General features: G+C 36.0%; 1 protein-coding gene across 2 annotated transcripts in view; it reads right to left on the bottom strand.

The window, feature by feature from the left end:
- The window catches only part of MLIP (muscular LMNA interacting protein), a 251,536-nt gene that overhangs the window by 142,276 nt on the left and 90,071 nt on the right, over window positions 1–19,189 (bottom strand). For both annotated transcript variants that reach the window (XM_025382596.1, XM_025382597.1), the window contains exons 2-3: window positions 6,023–6,178; window positions 2,587–2,979 (exon numbers count right to left, since the gene is read on the bottom strand). In XM_025382596.1, the coding sequence (XP_025238381.1) occupies window positions 2,587–2,979; window positions 6,023–6,178 (549 nt within the window). The remainder of the gene's footprint in view (window positions 1–2,586; window positions 2,980–6,022; window positions 6,179–19,189) is intronic.

Raw genomic sequence — 19,189 nt, 5'->3', positions numbered from 1 at the left:
TTGGGAGAGAGTTTGCTTTCACCGAGAGAACCAAAACAGCTTCATGAAGGTGTTGATATCTGAGCAAGGACTTCACAGGTGAAAAGATATGTGATCTTTTGAATATTTCATGTTTTTTCACTCACCTTATTGAACTCCCTTTATGTGTAAGGCACTGCATTAAGTGCTAGAGATACAGAAGTTAACAAGAGACCAGAACTTGACTTCAAGTAGTTTTCAGTCAGTGAGGAAAAAAGATAGAAGTAAATTATTACAACAGAATGAAAAGAAATTATAATGGAGAGTTTTCCCCCACTAAAAGCTACAACATAATAAAGAAAATCACAAAGATGAACAAGAACTAACTCCTTTGGGTCAAAGTGGGTCAAAATGGAGAAGAGCTAGGGAAAGAAGGAAACGTTTGACCAGAGGAATCAAGGGCTCAGAGATGGGAAGGCATGAAGTATGTACTTTGGTGATTGTTCAGGAGAGCTGAAGAAGAGAGCTAAAAGATGTAGATAGAAAAAGACACCTAGGCTAGGTTGTAGAAAGGTTAAAGGCCAGACTAAGAAGTGAAGACGTTTCTTAGGAATAGCTTCTCAATGACTAAACAATAGATCTAACTTATAGACAGTTCTATATATGGATTCATTTTCACCAGGCAGACTAGAAATTTACTTACTTGACTGTATTTCTGATTGAAAACTTGATATTGTTGGCATCAAGCAGCCCAATCGTGTAATCTTTTTTTTAGATTTTGTACATTACAGTTCACTATATTAAACTTCCAGACTGCTCTCTTTGGGGCTCTGGTCATTTCTCCTTAGTTTACACTTGTGGCAATAGTCATCTTATTTTTATTTCATGATGACCTACTGTTTACTCAAACGGATTATTATAGGAAATGGAAACAAGAACAATGGTAATTGTTCAAATAATTGGTCATTGGTCAAACACTTTAGGATATAGTATTCCATTACTGGTAATCATAATCTTCAGCCACAATTAATATGAGGTTGAGCTCTGCTTTTTTATTTGGAGCTCTAATAACATGAACTATAACCTGCTCCTAAATAACCTTTTAAGGAAAAAATTTTGAAGGACATATTCAGTCTCTAGATTCACTTCTATATATTTGGACACCCAAAAATAAAAATAAGTGGCCAATTCAGAGGAAAAAACTATCAGTTGGAGAAAACAGCAAATCAAAGACCCAACAATTGCTTTGTTAATTTTTTTATTAATACATTTTCTTTTCAAAGAAGTCACCTAAAGCTATCCTCCCCTAACAATGGAAATTTCCACATTTCTACATCTCCAACTACTTCATTAGCTTTTCTGAGGCAAGCAAGAAATATTTAAACCTATCACAGCATATTGAGAATACCTTTAATTATATGATTACATTTTGTTCCAATACCTAGCTGAGAAAAAACTTCAAGAAGAAATAAATGTTTTAGTCCAGTAAAAATGTGAGTACTCCAGTGTGTGTCTTTTATTATCAGAAGACAATATAAGAAACTAGATGCTTGAAGATAACAAAAATGCAGCATCAGAAACTCAGTGAAGCCTACAGAAATAAAGACGGTGTGGCACCAAAACTCCAATGCCTATTCTACCATTTTGCGTTGGTCCTGTCCTAGTAATGCAAAAAGACCAACATGCCAGTAAAAATGTCCTTTAAACTACTTTGGGTTGACTGCAAATGCCTGATCTATTAGATCCTAAAGAGGATATCTGGGTACCAATTCATGGTCATTGTCAAGAAGTTAGAGCTCTGCATTCACTACCTACTCTCAAAGCCAGCATCTGCATTCCTAACATTCTAACTACACCTCGTAAGTCACCTTACATTTTCATTATGGCAAATAGCCAGTCAATGGCAAATTATTCTATTTTTTATCTTCAAAATGCCTCCTTGTCCACATCCTTTCTTTCCTGCCATCACAGATGTGGGTCTTCACCTATTGTATCAGACTCTGTCTACCTTAAAAGAACCATTCAATCTTGCCACTAAGTTTTGGGGTGGTATATTTTCCCCCTCTCACTGAGGTCAGCCCCACCCTGGGGGCTTCCAGGACCACAAAAGATGTTTTCCTTAGGATACACAGGGGAAAATTATTTTTCTTACTCTTATTTCCTAGTTTATCCTTTTATTAGTCTTTCACCAATTTAAAATCAATGAATCTACCTCTACTGTCCAATTGTTATCTTTTCACTAGATCTTTCTTATGTCTGAAGTATGCTTCTTGATGGACCCAGCTCACCAAGCACACTCTCTTGACTAAAGAAACTCCTCGTATCAACCTTCTCCAAGAATTATTTAAAAGAAAGAGGTAGTATTCTCCCAAATTTACTCCAGCTAAATGTTTTACATTTTCTCTTCAGCCAATTCACAGCATAATTGCTTAATCCTTTTTATCTTATAGATTTATTATCTATGTTTATACTATGATGATTTATTACCTGAGATAATGATTTTTTAAATATATTTTTCTTTGAAAGTTTTGTCTGCCTTAAACAGGATGGCCTTTGCAGACCGCCCAAGACAAAGGGTGCATAAACACTTATTTTTTTCCTTATGGACAGCAGGAAGACAAAACCTACCTGCCCGTGCTTTTGCTGAGGGGCGATCCCATGAAGCATTTCAGAATGTGATGAGGCCTTGAGATCAGTCCCCTGTGTTTTGGGACGCACTACATCAGAGACCAGACTGGAAGAGATTGCTAGAGACTTGGGCCGGACGGCTGCGGTACCGATTCCCCCTGGGGGGCCTTGTTCAACTTTTCTGCTTGTAGCCTCATCTTCCCCTTCAGAGTCCACAATAAGGACATATTCAGCTTTGAAGAGGTCACTTTGCTGCATTCCTTGAAGTTTGTTTGCTTCAAATTCCCTTTCTTGTAAAATCGTTCCACTGACCTCTGAAGGACAAGTCAATGTCGCTTTGTCTCTCTCTTGTTGGCTCCCAGCATTCAAGGTCAAGTAGTCATTGGATTTAGACTGTAATAGATGTAGAGATATAAAAGCATTGACATTACTTTAATAAATGCTTCTTTTTTGGTACATACACTGAGAAGTTTAACCACCTTATATTTTCAAAAATATATTAAGTTAGGTTGACATAAGAAAGAGATTGGGTTGAAGTTAGTGGTTTATTTTTACTAGCCCACAAGCCTACCTGTTTTTCCTGGTCTAAGCCCAAAAATTTTGGGATAGTAATCAACATCAACAAGCAAACCTAACTGTTTTCAAGTAAGTCATGATACAACATTTTAAAGAGAGAGAGGGAGAAAGCAATGTTTTCCATGAAGACATTTGTGAAAAAAATGGGGATTGGGAAAGGGTTTAGTTAATGGTGAAGCAACCTGTATATCCTTTAAAAGCCAAGGGAGGAAGGAAATCCCCATTGAAAGGTTTTAAAATAATACAAAATCTCTCTAAAAATCTGAAAGGAAAAATAAAATTGGAACAAAATGCATAGTGAGACAAAACAATCTAAGTTAATTAGGGAGAACTCATAAATAGAACACCAAAAAAGAAGACATAGATATTTTTAGGACAAAGTGTTTTTCACTGTTTTATTTTGGATTTCTAATTCTCAGTCTTTTCCCATCCAATTTTCTGTGAATACATATGTTTACAAGACCAGGATCAAGATAGCTTTATCAAGCTACTAAACTTCTTTTTCTAAAACTATGACAGCCATGTATACTAAGATTGTGTTTAAAAGACCCAATGTCAATTTTCCTATTTTTGTAATTACACTATGGTTACTATTATTCTTTTCTCTGCAGCTTTTGTGTAAGGCTAAAGTTATTTCAAAATAGAAAGTTAAGCCACTAAATGAAAATAAACTAACAATCTCAACTCTGGTGGTCAATTTAATGTGTCCTATGTGTGCATGTGTTGTATGTATGAAGACAGAAGTCGAATCACTGATTAAATATAACTAAAAAGTTGATTTTATACACCCATCCCACTTTATTCAGCTGATAATGATGATATAGTCAGGATAAAACACAAATTGCCTCTGATTAAAATTTCTCTGCCCATCTTTCCCTATTTACTCTGATTTTTTTTCATTGTATTTATCACTATATGGAATTTTATTACACACTTTTCATTTTTTTCATTGCCTGCCTTCCCAATAACAACTAAGCTATATGAATTGTCTTTATTCAGTTGGAATCCAATCACCAAGAGAACAACATATGTTCAGTAAACAGTTGCTAAGAATATAAATGAATGAGGAATTACACTATTTTAATGTTGAACTGTCTAAAAGACAGGGTGAAAAAAATCTTTAATCTTTTTTTTTTTTTTTTTTTTTTTTTTTTTGTAAGGGTCCCCCTTTTGCCCCCCGGCGGGGGGGCTTGGGGGGGGTCCCGGGCCCCCCNCCTTAATAAAGTCTCCCTTATTGCTTTAACAAGTGGTGTGAATACTTTAATCTTTTTTTTTTTTTTTTTTTTTTTTTTTTTTGAGACAGAGTCTCGCTTAGTCGCCCAGGCTGGAGTGCTGTGGCGCGATCTCGGCTCACTGCAAGCTCCGCCTCCCGGGTTCACGCCATTCTCCTGCCTCAGCCTCCCGAGTAGCTGGGACTACAGGCGCCCGCCGCCTCGCCCGGCTAATTTTTTGCATTTTTAGTAGAGACGCGGTTTCACCGTGTTAGCCAGGATGGTCTCGATCTCCTGACCTCGTGATCCGCCCGCCTCGGCCTCCCAAAGTGCTGGGATTACAGGCGTAAGCCACCGCGCCCGGCCAAAAATCTTTAATCTTTTAAAGCTGCAGTTGTATATATATCATTGCAATCAGCAGATAAATGTTATCATCTTAGGAAGCTCTGGAGACTTGCAACCAAGGTTGGTTTATGTAGCTACAGTTTCACACCACTCATAGGGCCTAATTACAAAGGATCTCATTAATATTATGTAAATGAGTGCTGTAGGAAAGAAACTATCTAGAAGTGCCATATATAGTATTCATGGCCCCATTAGTCTTTGAAAGAAGATGGCAGCATTGCAAACGCCAGGATCATGGAAATATTACTACTTTCTAGATAAGATGTTTCCTTGCAGACAAGGTGAATCTGATTATTTTGTCCCTTTCTAATTGTATCAAGAATAACACAAAGTTGCCCCATCTCATTTTATTTATAAGTAAGCAATGTTAAAACACATTTTAAAGAGAAAAACATTTTTACTCAAAATTTTATTATTCTAACACAAGTTATTTTCAAGTTTTTTAAATTTGTTTAGTTTCACTTCCAGTCCTGGTTTCATTTTAGATAGGTACAGTCAAGATATGAACACAATATTATATCACCTAATATTGTAACATTAACATTTTCCATGGAATTATCTAATTACCATCAGCATAACTTTGTCAAAGTGATATATTATTGTATTCTTAATTTTTCTGATTGTTAGATATTAGGCTTTTTAAATTTTTCTCTAATTATTTTCCTACATAACATTTTTCTTCTTTTGTAATATTTCCTTGGGATACTTTTCAAAGAGTTAGATTATTGAAAGGTTATGAACAGTTTTATAACAGTAGATAAAGGATTTCCACCAAAATTGTATAAATTTACAAAACCAGCAGGAAAATGTAAGCATGCCACTATTTCCACAACTCTTCCAACATCAGGTATTACATTTTTTAGTGTTTCCAATTTGTTACCTGTAAATAATAACATCTCACTGTTTTGTCTTATATTTTCTTTTGAGATAAATTTAAACATTTTTAAATTTTGTTTTTATTTTCTTAAGAAACATTTGAAAGAAGGTGCCAGTAGGCAGAATTTGTCATGTTAATAGCAAACAATAGAATGTCAAACTGAAAAAAATTGAAGATAACGCATTAGAGAGAACATGCAATTTGATAACATTTATGCTTCTGTTGCATTATTATATATTTTTTAGTCAAACTTAGAGTCACAGTCACCTTAATTTAAGCACAGGAAATATATACAAATTTCCAAGTCATCATTATCGAAAATTTAATATAATTGTTTGAAATAAAAAAAGAATAAAAATAATCCTACCCTATTTACAGTTTCTGGACTCTTATCACTTGATTCTTCTGGAATTTTAACAAGGAATTTAGAGGTGTCAGTCAACTGAGTATGGGTTGGTAGTCTTCTGACAGTGGGGACAAATGTGAAGATCAGAGGTTTGGCTTCAGAACCACCAGCAGAGACCTATGAGACATGCAGTTAATTAGACTTTCGGCCTTCTCAAAGGTTTATCTTGACTTTATTCTCCATATTACATGATATTTATCTCATTTATTTTGATGAATTGCCTATTGTTCTGTGATCATGTATGTGGCTGTCAAAGTAAACACCTATAAAAATAGTCATAATGAATCAGAACATTTTTTATGATACTATTTACCGGAGAAAACAATACCACCCCAGGAAGATCCTGTTGTAAGGGATGGCATAAAACAGCAGGTTGGCAAGCTGATCAGCTGCAATCTCACAGAGCATCTCTGTCTCAGTAGGGTCAACACAAACTCATCATCTGTTCTGTTACAAAACTGGCTTTCATCCATTTCACCCTGGGTTAGCACATTCAATTTATTAACTCGTAATCAATAAGCATGCAAGAAAATTCCCACATTTATCATTAAGAAAAACGCCAAAATACAAATTTAAAGTAGAAAGTAGGCCTATCGGAATACCAATGCTACTCTTAAAGATATACCTTCTCCTTCATTTATTCTTAACTTATTCAAAAATAACTGTATGAAGCATTTGCTGTGTGACAGATACTCAGGAGGTAGGAAAACAACGGTGAACAGGAAACAGTAGACTACTCACAAGCACAAAAAAGACATGCACCGACTACTAAGGGAACAGTGCTGCAGGGTGTCTACCCAACCCAGGAAGCTTCATAATAGGCAGCACCTGAAATTTAAGTTCAGGTGAAGAGGAGGCTAGGGAGATTCCAAGCTGAGAAAAGGAGATGAGTGGAAGCATGGAAAGCAGCAGCAGCAGCGGAGAGTGTATCAAGCTTGGATTTTGTTCCGTTGAAATTGTTGATTGAAAAATGACATAGTCATATTAGAATTGTAGATAGATAAAATCTAGTTTTAAAAGTCACAAGTCGGTCGGGCGCGGGAGCTCACGCCTGTAATTCCAGCACTTTGGGAGGCCGAGGCGGGCAGATCACCTGAGATCAGGAGTTTGAAACCAGCCTGCCTAACATGGTAAAATCCCGTTTCTATTAAAAATACAAAAAAATTAGCCGGGCGTGGTGGCGGGCGCCTGTAGTCCCAGCTACTCAGGAGGCTGAGGCAGGAGAATGGCGTCAACTCGGCAGGCGGAGCTTGCAGTGAGCCGAGATCTGGCCACTGCACTCCAGCCTGGGCGGCAGAGCGAGACTCCGTCTCAAAAAAAAAAAAAAAAAAAAAAAAAAGTCACAAACCTAGACTCAAGAATAAAAAGCCAAAAGCGTAAGTTGAGGACTAAATGGAAAGGGAGAAAGAGAAGATAGTACTGTAGATTTCTCTTTTAAGAAGTTTACATGAGAAGTAAAAAGAGAGGTTGAGAGTAATTAAAGAGCAAATTAGAGTCAACAGGGTGCTTTTGTTTGTCTTATAATAAACTTGAACATATCTATATACTAGGGGATGGGTGAGAGTAGAGAAGGAAAGGGGAGCAAAACCCTGAAGAAAGAAGGTGAAATAAGTTACAGCAACAACAAGAGGAACATGGTCTCCTTTGAGACTGGAGAAAATAGACTAATATGTAGAAGAGCTCACAAACGTGGTAAAGTGGTGGAAATGGAAAGAGTGGGAAGGTGATAAGAACCACTTTTGTTGTAGAGAAAATTGTATGTATTTCTCATGTACAACATGATGTTTTGAAATATATATACTTTCGGAATAGTTAAATCTAGTTCATTAACTAATACAGTTCCTCACGTAATTATCATTTTTGTGGTGAGAACACTTAACATCTATTATCTTTGCATTTTTCAAGAATACAATATATTGTCATTAACTATAGTCACCACGCTGTACAATAGATCTTGTGAACTTATTTCTTCTATCTAACTGTAATTATATATATTTTGACCAACATCTCCTCAAGCCCCCTGCCTCTTACTGACCACAGCCTCTGGCAACCACTATTTTACTCGTTACTTCTATTAAATCAGCTTTTTAAAATTCTACATATGAGTGAGATCATGCAGTATTTGTCTTTCTACAACTACAACTGGCTTATTCTACTTAACATAACATCCTCCATGTTCATCTGTGTTGTTGAAAATGACAGAATTCCATTCTTTTTATAGCTGAATAGTATTCCATTGTGTATATGTACTACATTTTCTCTATCCATTCATCCATTGATAGAAACCTAGTTTAACTCCATATCTTAGTTACTGTAGATACTGCTGTAATAACCTAAGAATGCAGATATCTCTTCCATATACTTATTTTATTTCCTTTGGCTATGTGCCCAGTAATGGGATTGCTAGATCATATGGTAGTTGTATTTTTAATATTTTGAGGAACCTCCATAACATTTTCACAATGAATGTACCAATGAACACTCTCACCAACTGTGTGTAAGTGTTCCCTTTTCTTACATTCTCACCAACACTTACGCTTTGTTTTTCTGATAATAGCCATTCTAATAAGAGGGAGGTAATATCTTACTGTTTTGATTGGCATTTCCCTGATGATTAGTAACAATGATGAGTAACAATTAGTAACAACGATGATTAGTAACAATCTTTTTCGTTATGAGCATCATTTTCATTCATACCTATTGGCCATATACCTGTTGGCCATTTGCATGTCTTCTTTTGAGATATGTCTATTCAGATGTATTGCCCATTTTTTAATTGGATTGTTTTCTTGCTATTGAGTTGTTTGAGGTTTTGTTTGTATTTTTTGGTTACTAACCCTTTATTAGATGTATAATTTACAAATACTTTCTCCCATTCTGTAGGTTGTCTCCTCACTCTGTTGATTGTTTCCCTTGCTGTGCAGAAGCTTTTTAATTTGCTAAAATCCTATTTGTCTACTTTTACCTATACTTTTGAAGTCATATCCAAAAAATTATTGACCAGACCAATGTCATAGAACTTTCCCACTATGTTTTCTTCTAGCAGTTTCATAGTTTCTGGTCTTACATTTAAGTCTTTAAAAGGTTTTGCATATGGTTAATGACAGAGGTCCAGTTTCATTCTTCTGCATGTGGATATCCGTTTTCCCAATACCACTTATTGAAGAGACTGACTTTTCCCCATTGTGTGTTCTTGGCACCTTTATCAAACATCAGCTGGCTGTAAGTGTGTGGATTTATTTCTGGACTCTCAGCTGGAATGCTCAGTTCCATTGGTCCATGTGTTGATTTTTTATGCCAGCATCATGTTATTTTGGTTACTATAGCTTTGTAGTAGTATACTGTGAATTCAGGCAGTGTGATCCCTTCAGTTTTGTTCTTTTTGCTCAAATTGCTTTGGTTATTCAGGCTCTTGTGTAGTTTCATAAAAATTTTATGATGTTTTAATTCTGTGAAGAATGTCATTGGTATTTTGATAGGAGTTGCATTGAATCTGTAGATTACTTTGGGTGTTAGAGCCATTTTAACAACATTTAACATTTAACAACATAAAAGCATCCTTGTCTTTTTCCAAATCTTACAGTAAAACCTTTCAGCTTTTCCCCATTCAATATGTTAGTTACGGATTTGTCATATAGGTCCTTTATCATGTTGAGGTACATTCTGTCTATACCTAATGTGTTGAGAGTTTTTATCATGAAGGAATATGAAATTTTGTCAAATGTTTTTTCTGCATCTATTGAAATAATCATACATTTTATGTTTTTAATTCAGGTAATGTGATGTATCAGATTTATGGATTTGCATATTTTGTTGAACCATCCTTGCCTCCCTGAGATAAAACCCACTTGATCTTGTTAAATAATCTTTTTAATGTGCTCTCAAATTCAGTTTACTAGCACTTTGTTGAAATTTTTGCATACATGTTCATCAGGGATATTGGCCTGTAATTTTCTTTTCTTGTTGCATTATTGTCTGGTTTTGGCATTAGGGTAATGCTAGTCTCATACAATGAAGTTGGAAGTATTCCCTCCTCCTTAATATTTTTGGAATAGTTAGAGGAGAACTAGTCTTAGTTCTTCTTTAAATATTTGGTAGGATTCAGCAGTGAAGCCATCAGGTCTGGGCCTTTCTTCGATGGGAGATATTTTATTGCTGATTCAACTTTCTTACTCATGATTGTTCTTTTCAGATTTTCTATTCTTCATAATTCATTCTCGGTAGGTATGTGTCCAAGAGTTTATCCATTTCTGGCAGCTTATTCAATTTGTTGGTATGTAATTATTTACAGTAGTGTTTTATGATCCTTTGTATTTCTGTGGTATAAATTATAATGTCTCTCTTTTATTCTCTGATTCTATTTATTTGTCTAGCTAAAGATTTGTCAAATTTATCTTTCAAAAAAACCAATTCTTTGCTTTATTGAGCAATCACTTTTGATATAATTAATTTTCATGATAAAATCAGTCCCTTCTAATCAGAGTAACACTGCCTTGCCACCTCCATTCCTATGTCAGAAGAAATATAACATGTCCTGGCAAGTCCCTCACTCCCTCTCCCTTCAAGCCCTGCCACCTTTCTATGCCTTGAACCGCTCAGACCTTATGCGCTTATGAGCATGCCTTTTAACCCAGTTCGTGTCAGTGCCCATGAGAAACCCTGGGCTCTGTGTCATCCCTCAATTCCTGTATACTATGCACATTCCTAGTTTTGTTCCCATCTTGCACCCTGCTCCAACTCTCGAAACCTTTTCACTGTATATCTTCTGGAATTCAGTGAGCAATTTAAAACAGTCTTACATATCTGTATCTTATTTTCAAAATACTCCCTTCACTTTCTAGTTATAACTAAAACATAGTTCTCTCTGAATGACTCTATTTCAATGATAAATGTTTTCTCTCACACTCCTGCACCACTGGGCCTGGAAGTGAAAGAGGTGTCCTCCTTGCTTATCTTCACTGCTTTCAGACTATTCTTCTCTCTTGCCTAAAAACTTCCAGCTTTGAATCTCATGTCATCAGTCTATACCCTTCACAATCTCTTTTAGTTGCAGTTATCTTCCCATACCCATATTAAATGCTTCCTTCCTTAAAGATTCAGTTTCTGGTTCAATGTGACTCTTCTTAACCCAATGCTTTGTATAATACCCAGTACTATATCCCAATGGATAATTTTTATAATATTGTATTTCCTTGACCTCTACTCTTCCTTGCCTCTCATATCCCTAGCCTAGCCAAAGAGCTGCAAACCTTCCATAATTTGTTTCTTCATTCTCTGACCATCACTTTCTATTTCTCCATACCATCCCCTTAGTCCAACTCTAACGTTTTCTAACTCTACCATGATTTAAATCTACTGATTCTTCCCACATTATTTTCCCACATTTGTCTTCTTAACCAGCTTCAAAAACCAAGCTGACCACAGTTACTCTTTTGGATACCCCTCAAATCCCTTGTCCTCCTTTATATTATCATCCTGTTTGAGTACATTATAGCCCTCACTAAATCTAACCCCCTACCTACTCTATTTCTGCAACAGGAAGGTAAACATGCCTGGGGGAAACCACACAACCACATTGACTGGTCTCACTTCATATATATGACTCTGAGCCTCAAGAAGGCTTTTTAATGCTGCCCAACAATCATACTATACTTTCATAGCCCATTCACTCTCCCACTGGCCTAGAAAACTCTTTCACACTTTTCCCCCTTTCTTCAAACTTCTAACATCTCTCCAGCATTCTCGCTTGGAGCTGATGACTTTGTTTCCTATTTCATTAAGATAATGGAAGCAATCAGAAAAGTATTTTCAAGACCCCCAAGACCACATGTATTCACTCATCTGCATCTCTGCCCTTTTTTTGGCCTTCAGTCCTACTACTATGCTCCTAGTAAAACCAACCCTCACTTTAATACTTTGTCTTCTACTTATTTTCATTTATTGAATGAGGTCTTATTAAATGCCTACTAAATGCTAGGCACTATTCCAGGGGTTGGTACCATAATAGTGAACAAAAATCCCTACCCTCATGGAGTTTATATTCTAGTGGAGGGAAACAGACAGTAGACAAATAAATACACAATATATGTAGTACAATCTTCATAAGTGCTATGAAGACTTGCTATAAGTCTATTGCAATAACCCATAGGAGAAAAACTGGTGAATTGAATGCAGTTTGCTTCAGTAATAGTGGTAAGAAGTGTTAAGATTCTGGCTATATTTTAAAGAAAAAACTTAAAATTTGTTGAAAAATTGGAGGTGGAATATGAGAGATACACAAAAATCAAGACAGGTGCAAAACTTTTGAACTGAATAACTGCAAGAAATGAGATATTATTCACTGAAATGGGGAAGACAATGGTTGAAGCTGGTTTGAGAATAAAGGTCAAATTTTGTGTGCCCAATATACATCCAAGTGGAAATGTGAGTATGTGAATCAAGTTTAGAGGAAATTCTGTGCTGGGGATAAAATTGCTAGGGTTGTTAACGCATAGATGATATTTAAAAGCAGGAGACTAGATGAGATCAATAAAGGTGTAAACACAAATAGAAAAATAAGAGGCTTAAGGCTGAACCCTACAGATGCCAACATTGAGTGATCCACCAGCTGAGGAAGAACTAGCCAAGGTGGCCTGGGAGTTTTAAGGAAGATTTTAAAAGGCTGAAACATCACTGACAGTAGTGGCAAAGAGGGTTGACCAGAAACAAAATTACTGACAGTCTATACTGAAGACTCAGTCCAAATATAAAACCAGGAACAGTGAGGCAATTTGCTTGACTGTTTGATAGTCTCTCAAGGAATGCTGAACTGCCTACTACAGGAACAGAGGAAGTGCATTATAGCATTGCTAGTTTATGTTTGGAGCTGGTTTTGGCAGGATGTGGCAAGTATAAGGAAATCAAGGGTACTGGTGAGAGCAGAGCAAATGATTGACCATGGAGTTCAGTTTGTATTGGTAAGGGGGAAGAACCCTCAAGCTGAAAGAACTAGAGGTCTCTGTGCTCAGGAAACAAAGTTAATACAATGATGACTGCTTGAGAGAATGGATGGGGTCATAATATGATATGAGAGTTTACTAACTTAATAATTAGAAGTATGATAATTCCAGATGATTCTAAATTCCAGGCTTTGGCATTAAGACTGAGTATATGAAAGGAAGGGCACTGAGCTTGTGAAGATCAAGGAACTGTGAGACAAGAATGTTCACAAGGTTTTAAAAACTTTTAATTTTCAATATTCTTTTCACCTTTAAAGATATGTGTCATTATTTCCTCATTGTAGCCATGTCAAAATTCCTGAGTGGCACCTTATCATCAAAAAGTAATAAATCACTACTTTATTTTGTAGGAAGGAACACTAGATCCCTCGTGAGATTTGAGGAGCCCACTTGTCTCATCAGCAGTATATAATACAACAGACTTTCTAGATGTATTATCTTCTAGGGCTGTTTCATCACATGACGAATCTCATCAATATCATGATAGAAAGGAGAGTGGTTTTGGCAAGGAAATTGCTGAAGTAGTTCAAATAATCCGTCCCATAATTTCATTTGAGCAGGAAATAAAGATAATCCTTTAGGAGTAAAGAGATGAAATTGCATCCTTGTCCCTATAGGTCTATCTTAGATTCCATCGAAATAAAATTTAAATAATAATATATGAAAGGTTTTATTATAAGCACCCTACAGTTACAAAAATGTGTATAATCATCCTAAGCAGTAAGTAGATTTACCCTCTAAAGCATATATAATGACGAAAATTTACTTCTTCAAACACCTTGCACAATTTGTATAATTCAATGCTACTTAAGTATCTAAGATACAAATACAGCTCCACAACTGGTATGTCACACACTATGGACTTTTTAAAAGTTGACAACTATAACTTCAGTGAATAAAGTAGAAACGAGGTATGAATGAAAACTGATGCTTCAATGAATAAGGTATGCTTTTACAAAAATACTGTCTAAAAACTTTCTAAACATAACCACATGCTGACAATAAAGGCAACCAAAAAGAAGAAAACCTATTTCTTTCTAATTTATTGTTACATTTTCCTAAAAAAATAAAAATCCATATCCTACAAAAAATTTCCTCATCAGTATAGGGAAACAATTATTTTTTTATTTTAGTTGAACCAATATGTGATGTTATTCCAGAAAACACAGAAACTGGAAATCTATTAAGACTAAAGACTTATTCATCTTCCTGGGTTACTGTTGGAGAATAACAAGATGAGAGATAAATTCCTGTCTACATACATATCTTCAGAAGAATAATCACAAAAAGGGCAATCATTTGGTATTCACTTTTAAGCTAACAGTACAATGTTAGCTCTTTTCACTGCCTTTACCTAGCATCCTTAACTTAGCAAGGATCTAATACTCATTTGCAAGGAATTTCATTTGGAAAAGAATTTGAAATTACACTAACTATGCAATGCAACATTCAGATAAAGAGCCACACGTTAGCCAGTAGACTATTTAATCCCTTGTTTAGGAGAGAACAAAATAATATTTGCTGTTTACTGCATATTGTGGCTAAGTTCCAGTGTAGCCTAAGAATGAATTGCTATGGTGATGAAAAATCATTTTCCACACAAAGCAGCAACAGATGCATGTTAACAGCATTGCACTTGTTAATTGCCAATTAACACTTTCAGTTGTCAATGTTATTTAAATATCCTTGTTTCTATCCTTGGGAAACTATTTTAATCATAGAAATATGAGATAAAAGGATTAAAATCTGTTTCTAAATACGCTTTGAAATGCTCAAAATCTCTAAGAACGTCATCTTCTCACCGGATAGCCTAATAATTTGAGAAACTGTTTTCCCCCATGCCACACAGGCTAACAGCTAGCTCCTTTGCTCAGTTTTGCGCTGTAATGCCTTCCTTTCTTATATTTCCCTAAAACTTATCTTCCTTCAGATGTTGACACCCACACTCACAGATGGCCTCTAGCCTCCTGTTAAGGCATTACAGGGTATCTTAGCATTATCACCATGCCAAGGGCAATCCTGAGCATTTTCTTTGCCCAATGAGCAGTTTTTTCTTTATCAGCTCGCCCTTTTCTCTAAGTGAAGATAGCATTTCATTTCAATATACAGACAAATTTATCTACACCGGGCAGCTCTCCCTCACATCCGTGCAGCAAATACCACCAGCACCGTACACTGCTTTTAAAAGTTACTGAAAGCATTAAGCAAAGACTTCCTTTTACCTGGGGTGTGGTCTGAATGCTCCCTGATAAGATGCACGAGTTCATTTGGAAGTAATTGTTCCCGCAGTCACTCAGAAGCCCCTGTTCTGAAAGCATTGATTCATCACATAAGGGAGCGAGCAAACCAGTGACTGAGGTGGGAAGCGAGCCTCATACTAACACAACACACACACACTCACGCAGAAAGAAGAAATTCTAAAAAGAGGTAAAGCAGAATCATTCCTAAATTGAGGAATTGTGCCAGCTCCAAAGAGTAGATTTCTGTTTTGACCATTTTTAGATTTGGAACATCACGAGAGGTCATACTAACTGCTGAAATGGAATCCGTAGAAGTGAAAAAAAGAAAAAAGAAAAAAAGCCACTGATATGTGTTTGCCCTCTTTTCCTTTCATGCATGTATTCCAATTACATATTCTGTGAAAGGAAGAGAAAAGCCAGATTGTGTAGCAATGAGAAGCTGATTGAAGGGCCCTAGCATCTGCCAATCTCAATAATCAGTTGGTCACACTCATAGAGAACGTTTAGAGGTATAAATACATGCAAACACTGTGTTTAAATAAAGAACTAGAAAACACACAGTTATTTCAAAGTATCAGTAACTTTATCCTTAGTATATAAATTGTAAGCAACAATACAGGAGCATCTGTAGTGTCTGAAGTTACGCTATTAACAAAATCACCCCTAAAATAAAGCTTGGAATCAAATCCTTGTCAAAACAAAATTTCATTCCAAGCTTCCTGGAAGACAGTGAGAATCCTGACTGCAGACAAACCTTAAAACTTCATATGTGAAATTGATTGGAGTCTTTAGCTTTCAGTATTTCTATTTTCTACGTATTGATTTTTCTCCAAATCTGTGATATCTACATTTGTGCTTTGGCAGTGAAAAATGTTGTATTCAAAGGACTAGATATAGATCAAAGGCTATGGGAAGGAATTATTATTTTAGAAACCTAGACTACGCCTCTTCACATCTTCGATGTTATCAAAAGCCTAAGATTATGGAAACATAATGAGTAAAATAATTGCTACAAATGATTCTATTAGCACAGTGGGAGAAACTATTCCAAACAACATAGACCTAGAATATAGTCTAAATTTCTGAATATAAGTGCTGTGTTGTAAAAAAACTATGTGCCTTCTTCTATTTTACACATATTTATGGATACTCAAAAGAGAATGTAATCCCCTCCTGCCCTCAAAAAGCTTATGGTTTGAGAATATAAAACAGGTAAACAAATAACAGAGATACAAAGTGAAAAAAGAAAACAAGAAAAAGCCCTATACTGCAGTTCTTCTTAAACTACTGCCCACAGAAATCCCGTGGGGAGTGTGTTAAAATGCACTTTCTAACTGTGGAGATCTGAGATGTGGCCTCAGATTCTACATTTCCAAGAAGCTCCCAGGAGATGCCCCGGGAGCCACACCCCAGATCTGCAGCTGGTGTGTTACACTTTGAGTAGCAAAGACAGAGGAATTTCAGAGAGCAATATTACAGCCACCTGGAGTGCAGTAATTCAAGATGGTGGCATTTGGGCTGCACTTAGAAGGATGGGGAAGGGGAGCCTATGAAGGTGGGATGGAATAGCACTTATTTCAAGCAGAGAGACAGGGCTGGATTGAAGGCACCTATCAGGACAGCAAGAGCAGAAAGTCATAAAGCATAGGACCCTGGAGTCAGATCATCCACTGGCTGTGGGCCCTCAGACAAGTTACTGAACTTCTTAAAACTCAGTCCTCTCACCTGTGAAATGTGGATGAGAATAGCTCTCATTTCATAGAGTTCTTGTGAGGATTACAGTTAAATTTAGCATGTAAGATTTCCACAGATTCTTAGCTCTGTGCCAGGCAGATTCTTAATACATGTTACTCCTGTGGGTATTGTTTTCTAGTGTGATAAATAACATAAACGAGAATAAAGGCAAGTAAGACAAATAAGGTAGGTTAAATCTAGGTCATCAAAGATCTTGAGTTAAGATGTTTTACCTTTATTCAGTGAAGAACAGAAATGGAAATATCCACATATATACATATATTAATATATATGTATGTAAATATATATGTATTTATTGATACTACCCTTTGGTGTTTTGATTTATATATATAAAGATATATATATAGGAAGACATAAAATTATATAGATATATAAATCAAAACACCAAAGGGTAGTATCAATAAATCTTAGAGACCATTCTTATCCCAAAGTTCTAGAGTGGTTCCCCAAGAAGAAGTGACAGTCCAGATTTTTGTCAGTGGTCAATCAGTTTATTACAAGTGGATTCAAACTGCTATGAAACTCTTCTCCTATGTCTCATTCTGCCCTTTCCTCTCTGATCTTTTCGTTCTCTCATTCCCTCCCAAAATCATAAAGCAATACTTATGCAAGTTGGCATAATCAAATTTAGAAGAGAAAATACTTCAGCCCCTGCTCTTCCCTGTTCAGATTCTTTCTTGAATCATTTTACAACATGAAAACCAATTAAATCAATGTATTGTTTTGACATTTTCCTCTGTGTCTTATTGGTAACTTTCCTCTAACCATTTTCTTTCCCTTGTTTTATTAACTAATAATTGCTGTTACAGACTATTTCTTATAATAATAGAAGTCATAATTTTTACTTAAAAACACATAAATGGTCATGCATTATAACAGCATGCTTCAGCCATCTGGATAGTAACCACATATAGCTTCAAAGAGTGCATATATTTTGGATAATTTCTATAGAAACCATTCTGTATTTAAATAGAAAGTGATGGCACCTGGTCAAAAAACGGATTCTAGTCTTGGATGACAAAAGAGCATATAAATTACCTGGGTGGAGAAGAGAAGAGAGTCTATCCGCTAATTACAACAACTTTTCTATAGACAAAGAGAGTAATCTATGGTCTGCCCAACACCCTTAAGTATTTTATAATCACAAACATTTAATGATCTCTCTCCCACTAAGAAACACAAACTGCTCTGTAGAATCATCTTTTTTTTTCACAAGAAAATAAAGTTTGCCAAAGTTTGCAATAGATGAATAAAATCCAAAATTCTCTTTAAAATCTGGCATTATTGATGGCTAAAGCAGGCATCCGTCGCCCTTATTACTAAACAGATACTACTGCAATACCTTTCAGTCAAAAGACTCTTAAGATATTGCTTTTAAAATAAATAATACAGAACAAATAATCTCTCTTCCTGACATGTGAAACAAATTTGAGAAAAAAAAAAGATATTAGTCCACAAAAGTTTGCCAAGAAACATGTAAGTGATTAAACAGATCCAGCTGCCAAGGCTATTCAGACATCCATTTGTCTGTTTTTATGCCTTGGGCTTGATAACAGAAGGTACTACAAGTGTCATTTATTTATCTTAATAAACATCTATTGAGCGCCAGTCACGATTCTAAGCTCTGAAGACATAAAATAATAAAGGCTTAGAACCTGTTCTCAGCATGGCTTATAGTCTCATTAAGGAGACACCTTCACTCGTGACGGGAGCAGCGAATGAAGTCAGAGGAGGGTGACAAGTCATGTGCTGAACACAGTCTGCACAGGCAATGCATGTCAGGTTGTTTTCAGGGAGATTTCACTCTTAGCTTCTGCACTCCTAGGTCCTAATTCTGGCAAACACTGGGACACTTCTGCTCAACCCTTGGTGGTATTTTTCCTCTAAAGATGGGAATCATCAGGTGTTTGTATTCGTGTCTCTCAGGTAATGGGTGATTCCCGAGATCTTAATCAGGACTAACCTGATTGATTCACAGGCTCAGAATCGAGTGTGCAATATTTAAAGTGAGTCCTGACATCTCATCAACGGTATGTGAAATTCCATTACAGTCTAAATTTGGCTTCATCTGTATTGGACACAGACTTCTACTTCTGTTATTACTGCTTATAGTAGTATACCACTATAACTTATAA

This window comes from Theropithecus gelada, chromosome 4, assembly GCF_003255815.1.
Source record: "Theropithecus gelada isolate Dixy chromosome 4, Tgel_1.0, whole genome shotgun sequence".
NCBI classification, from domain to species: domain Eukaryota; kingdom Metazoa; phylum Chordata; class Mammalia; order Primates; family Cercopithecidae; genus Theropithecus; species Theropithecus gelada.
This window is presented reverse-complemented; position numbering and strand designations above follow the sequence as displayed.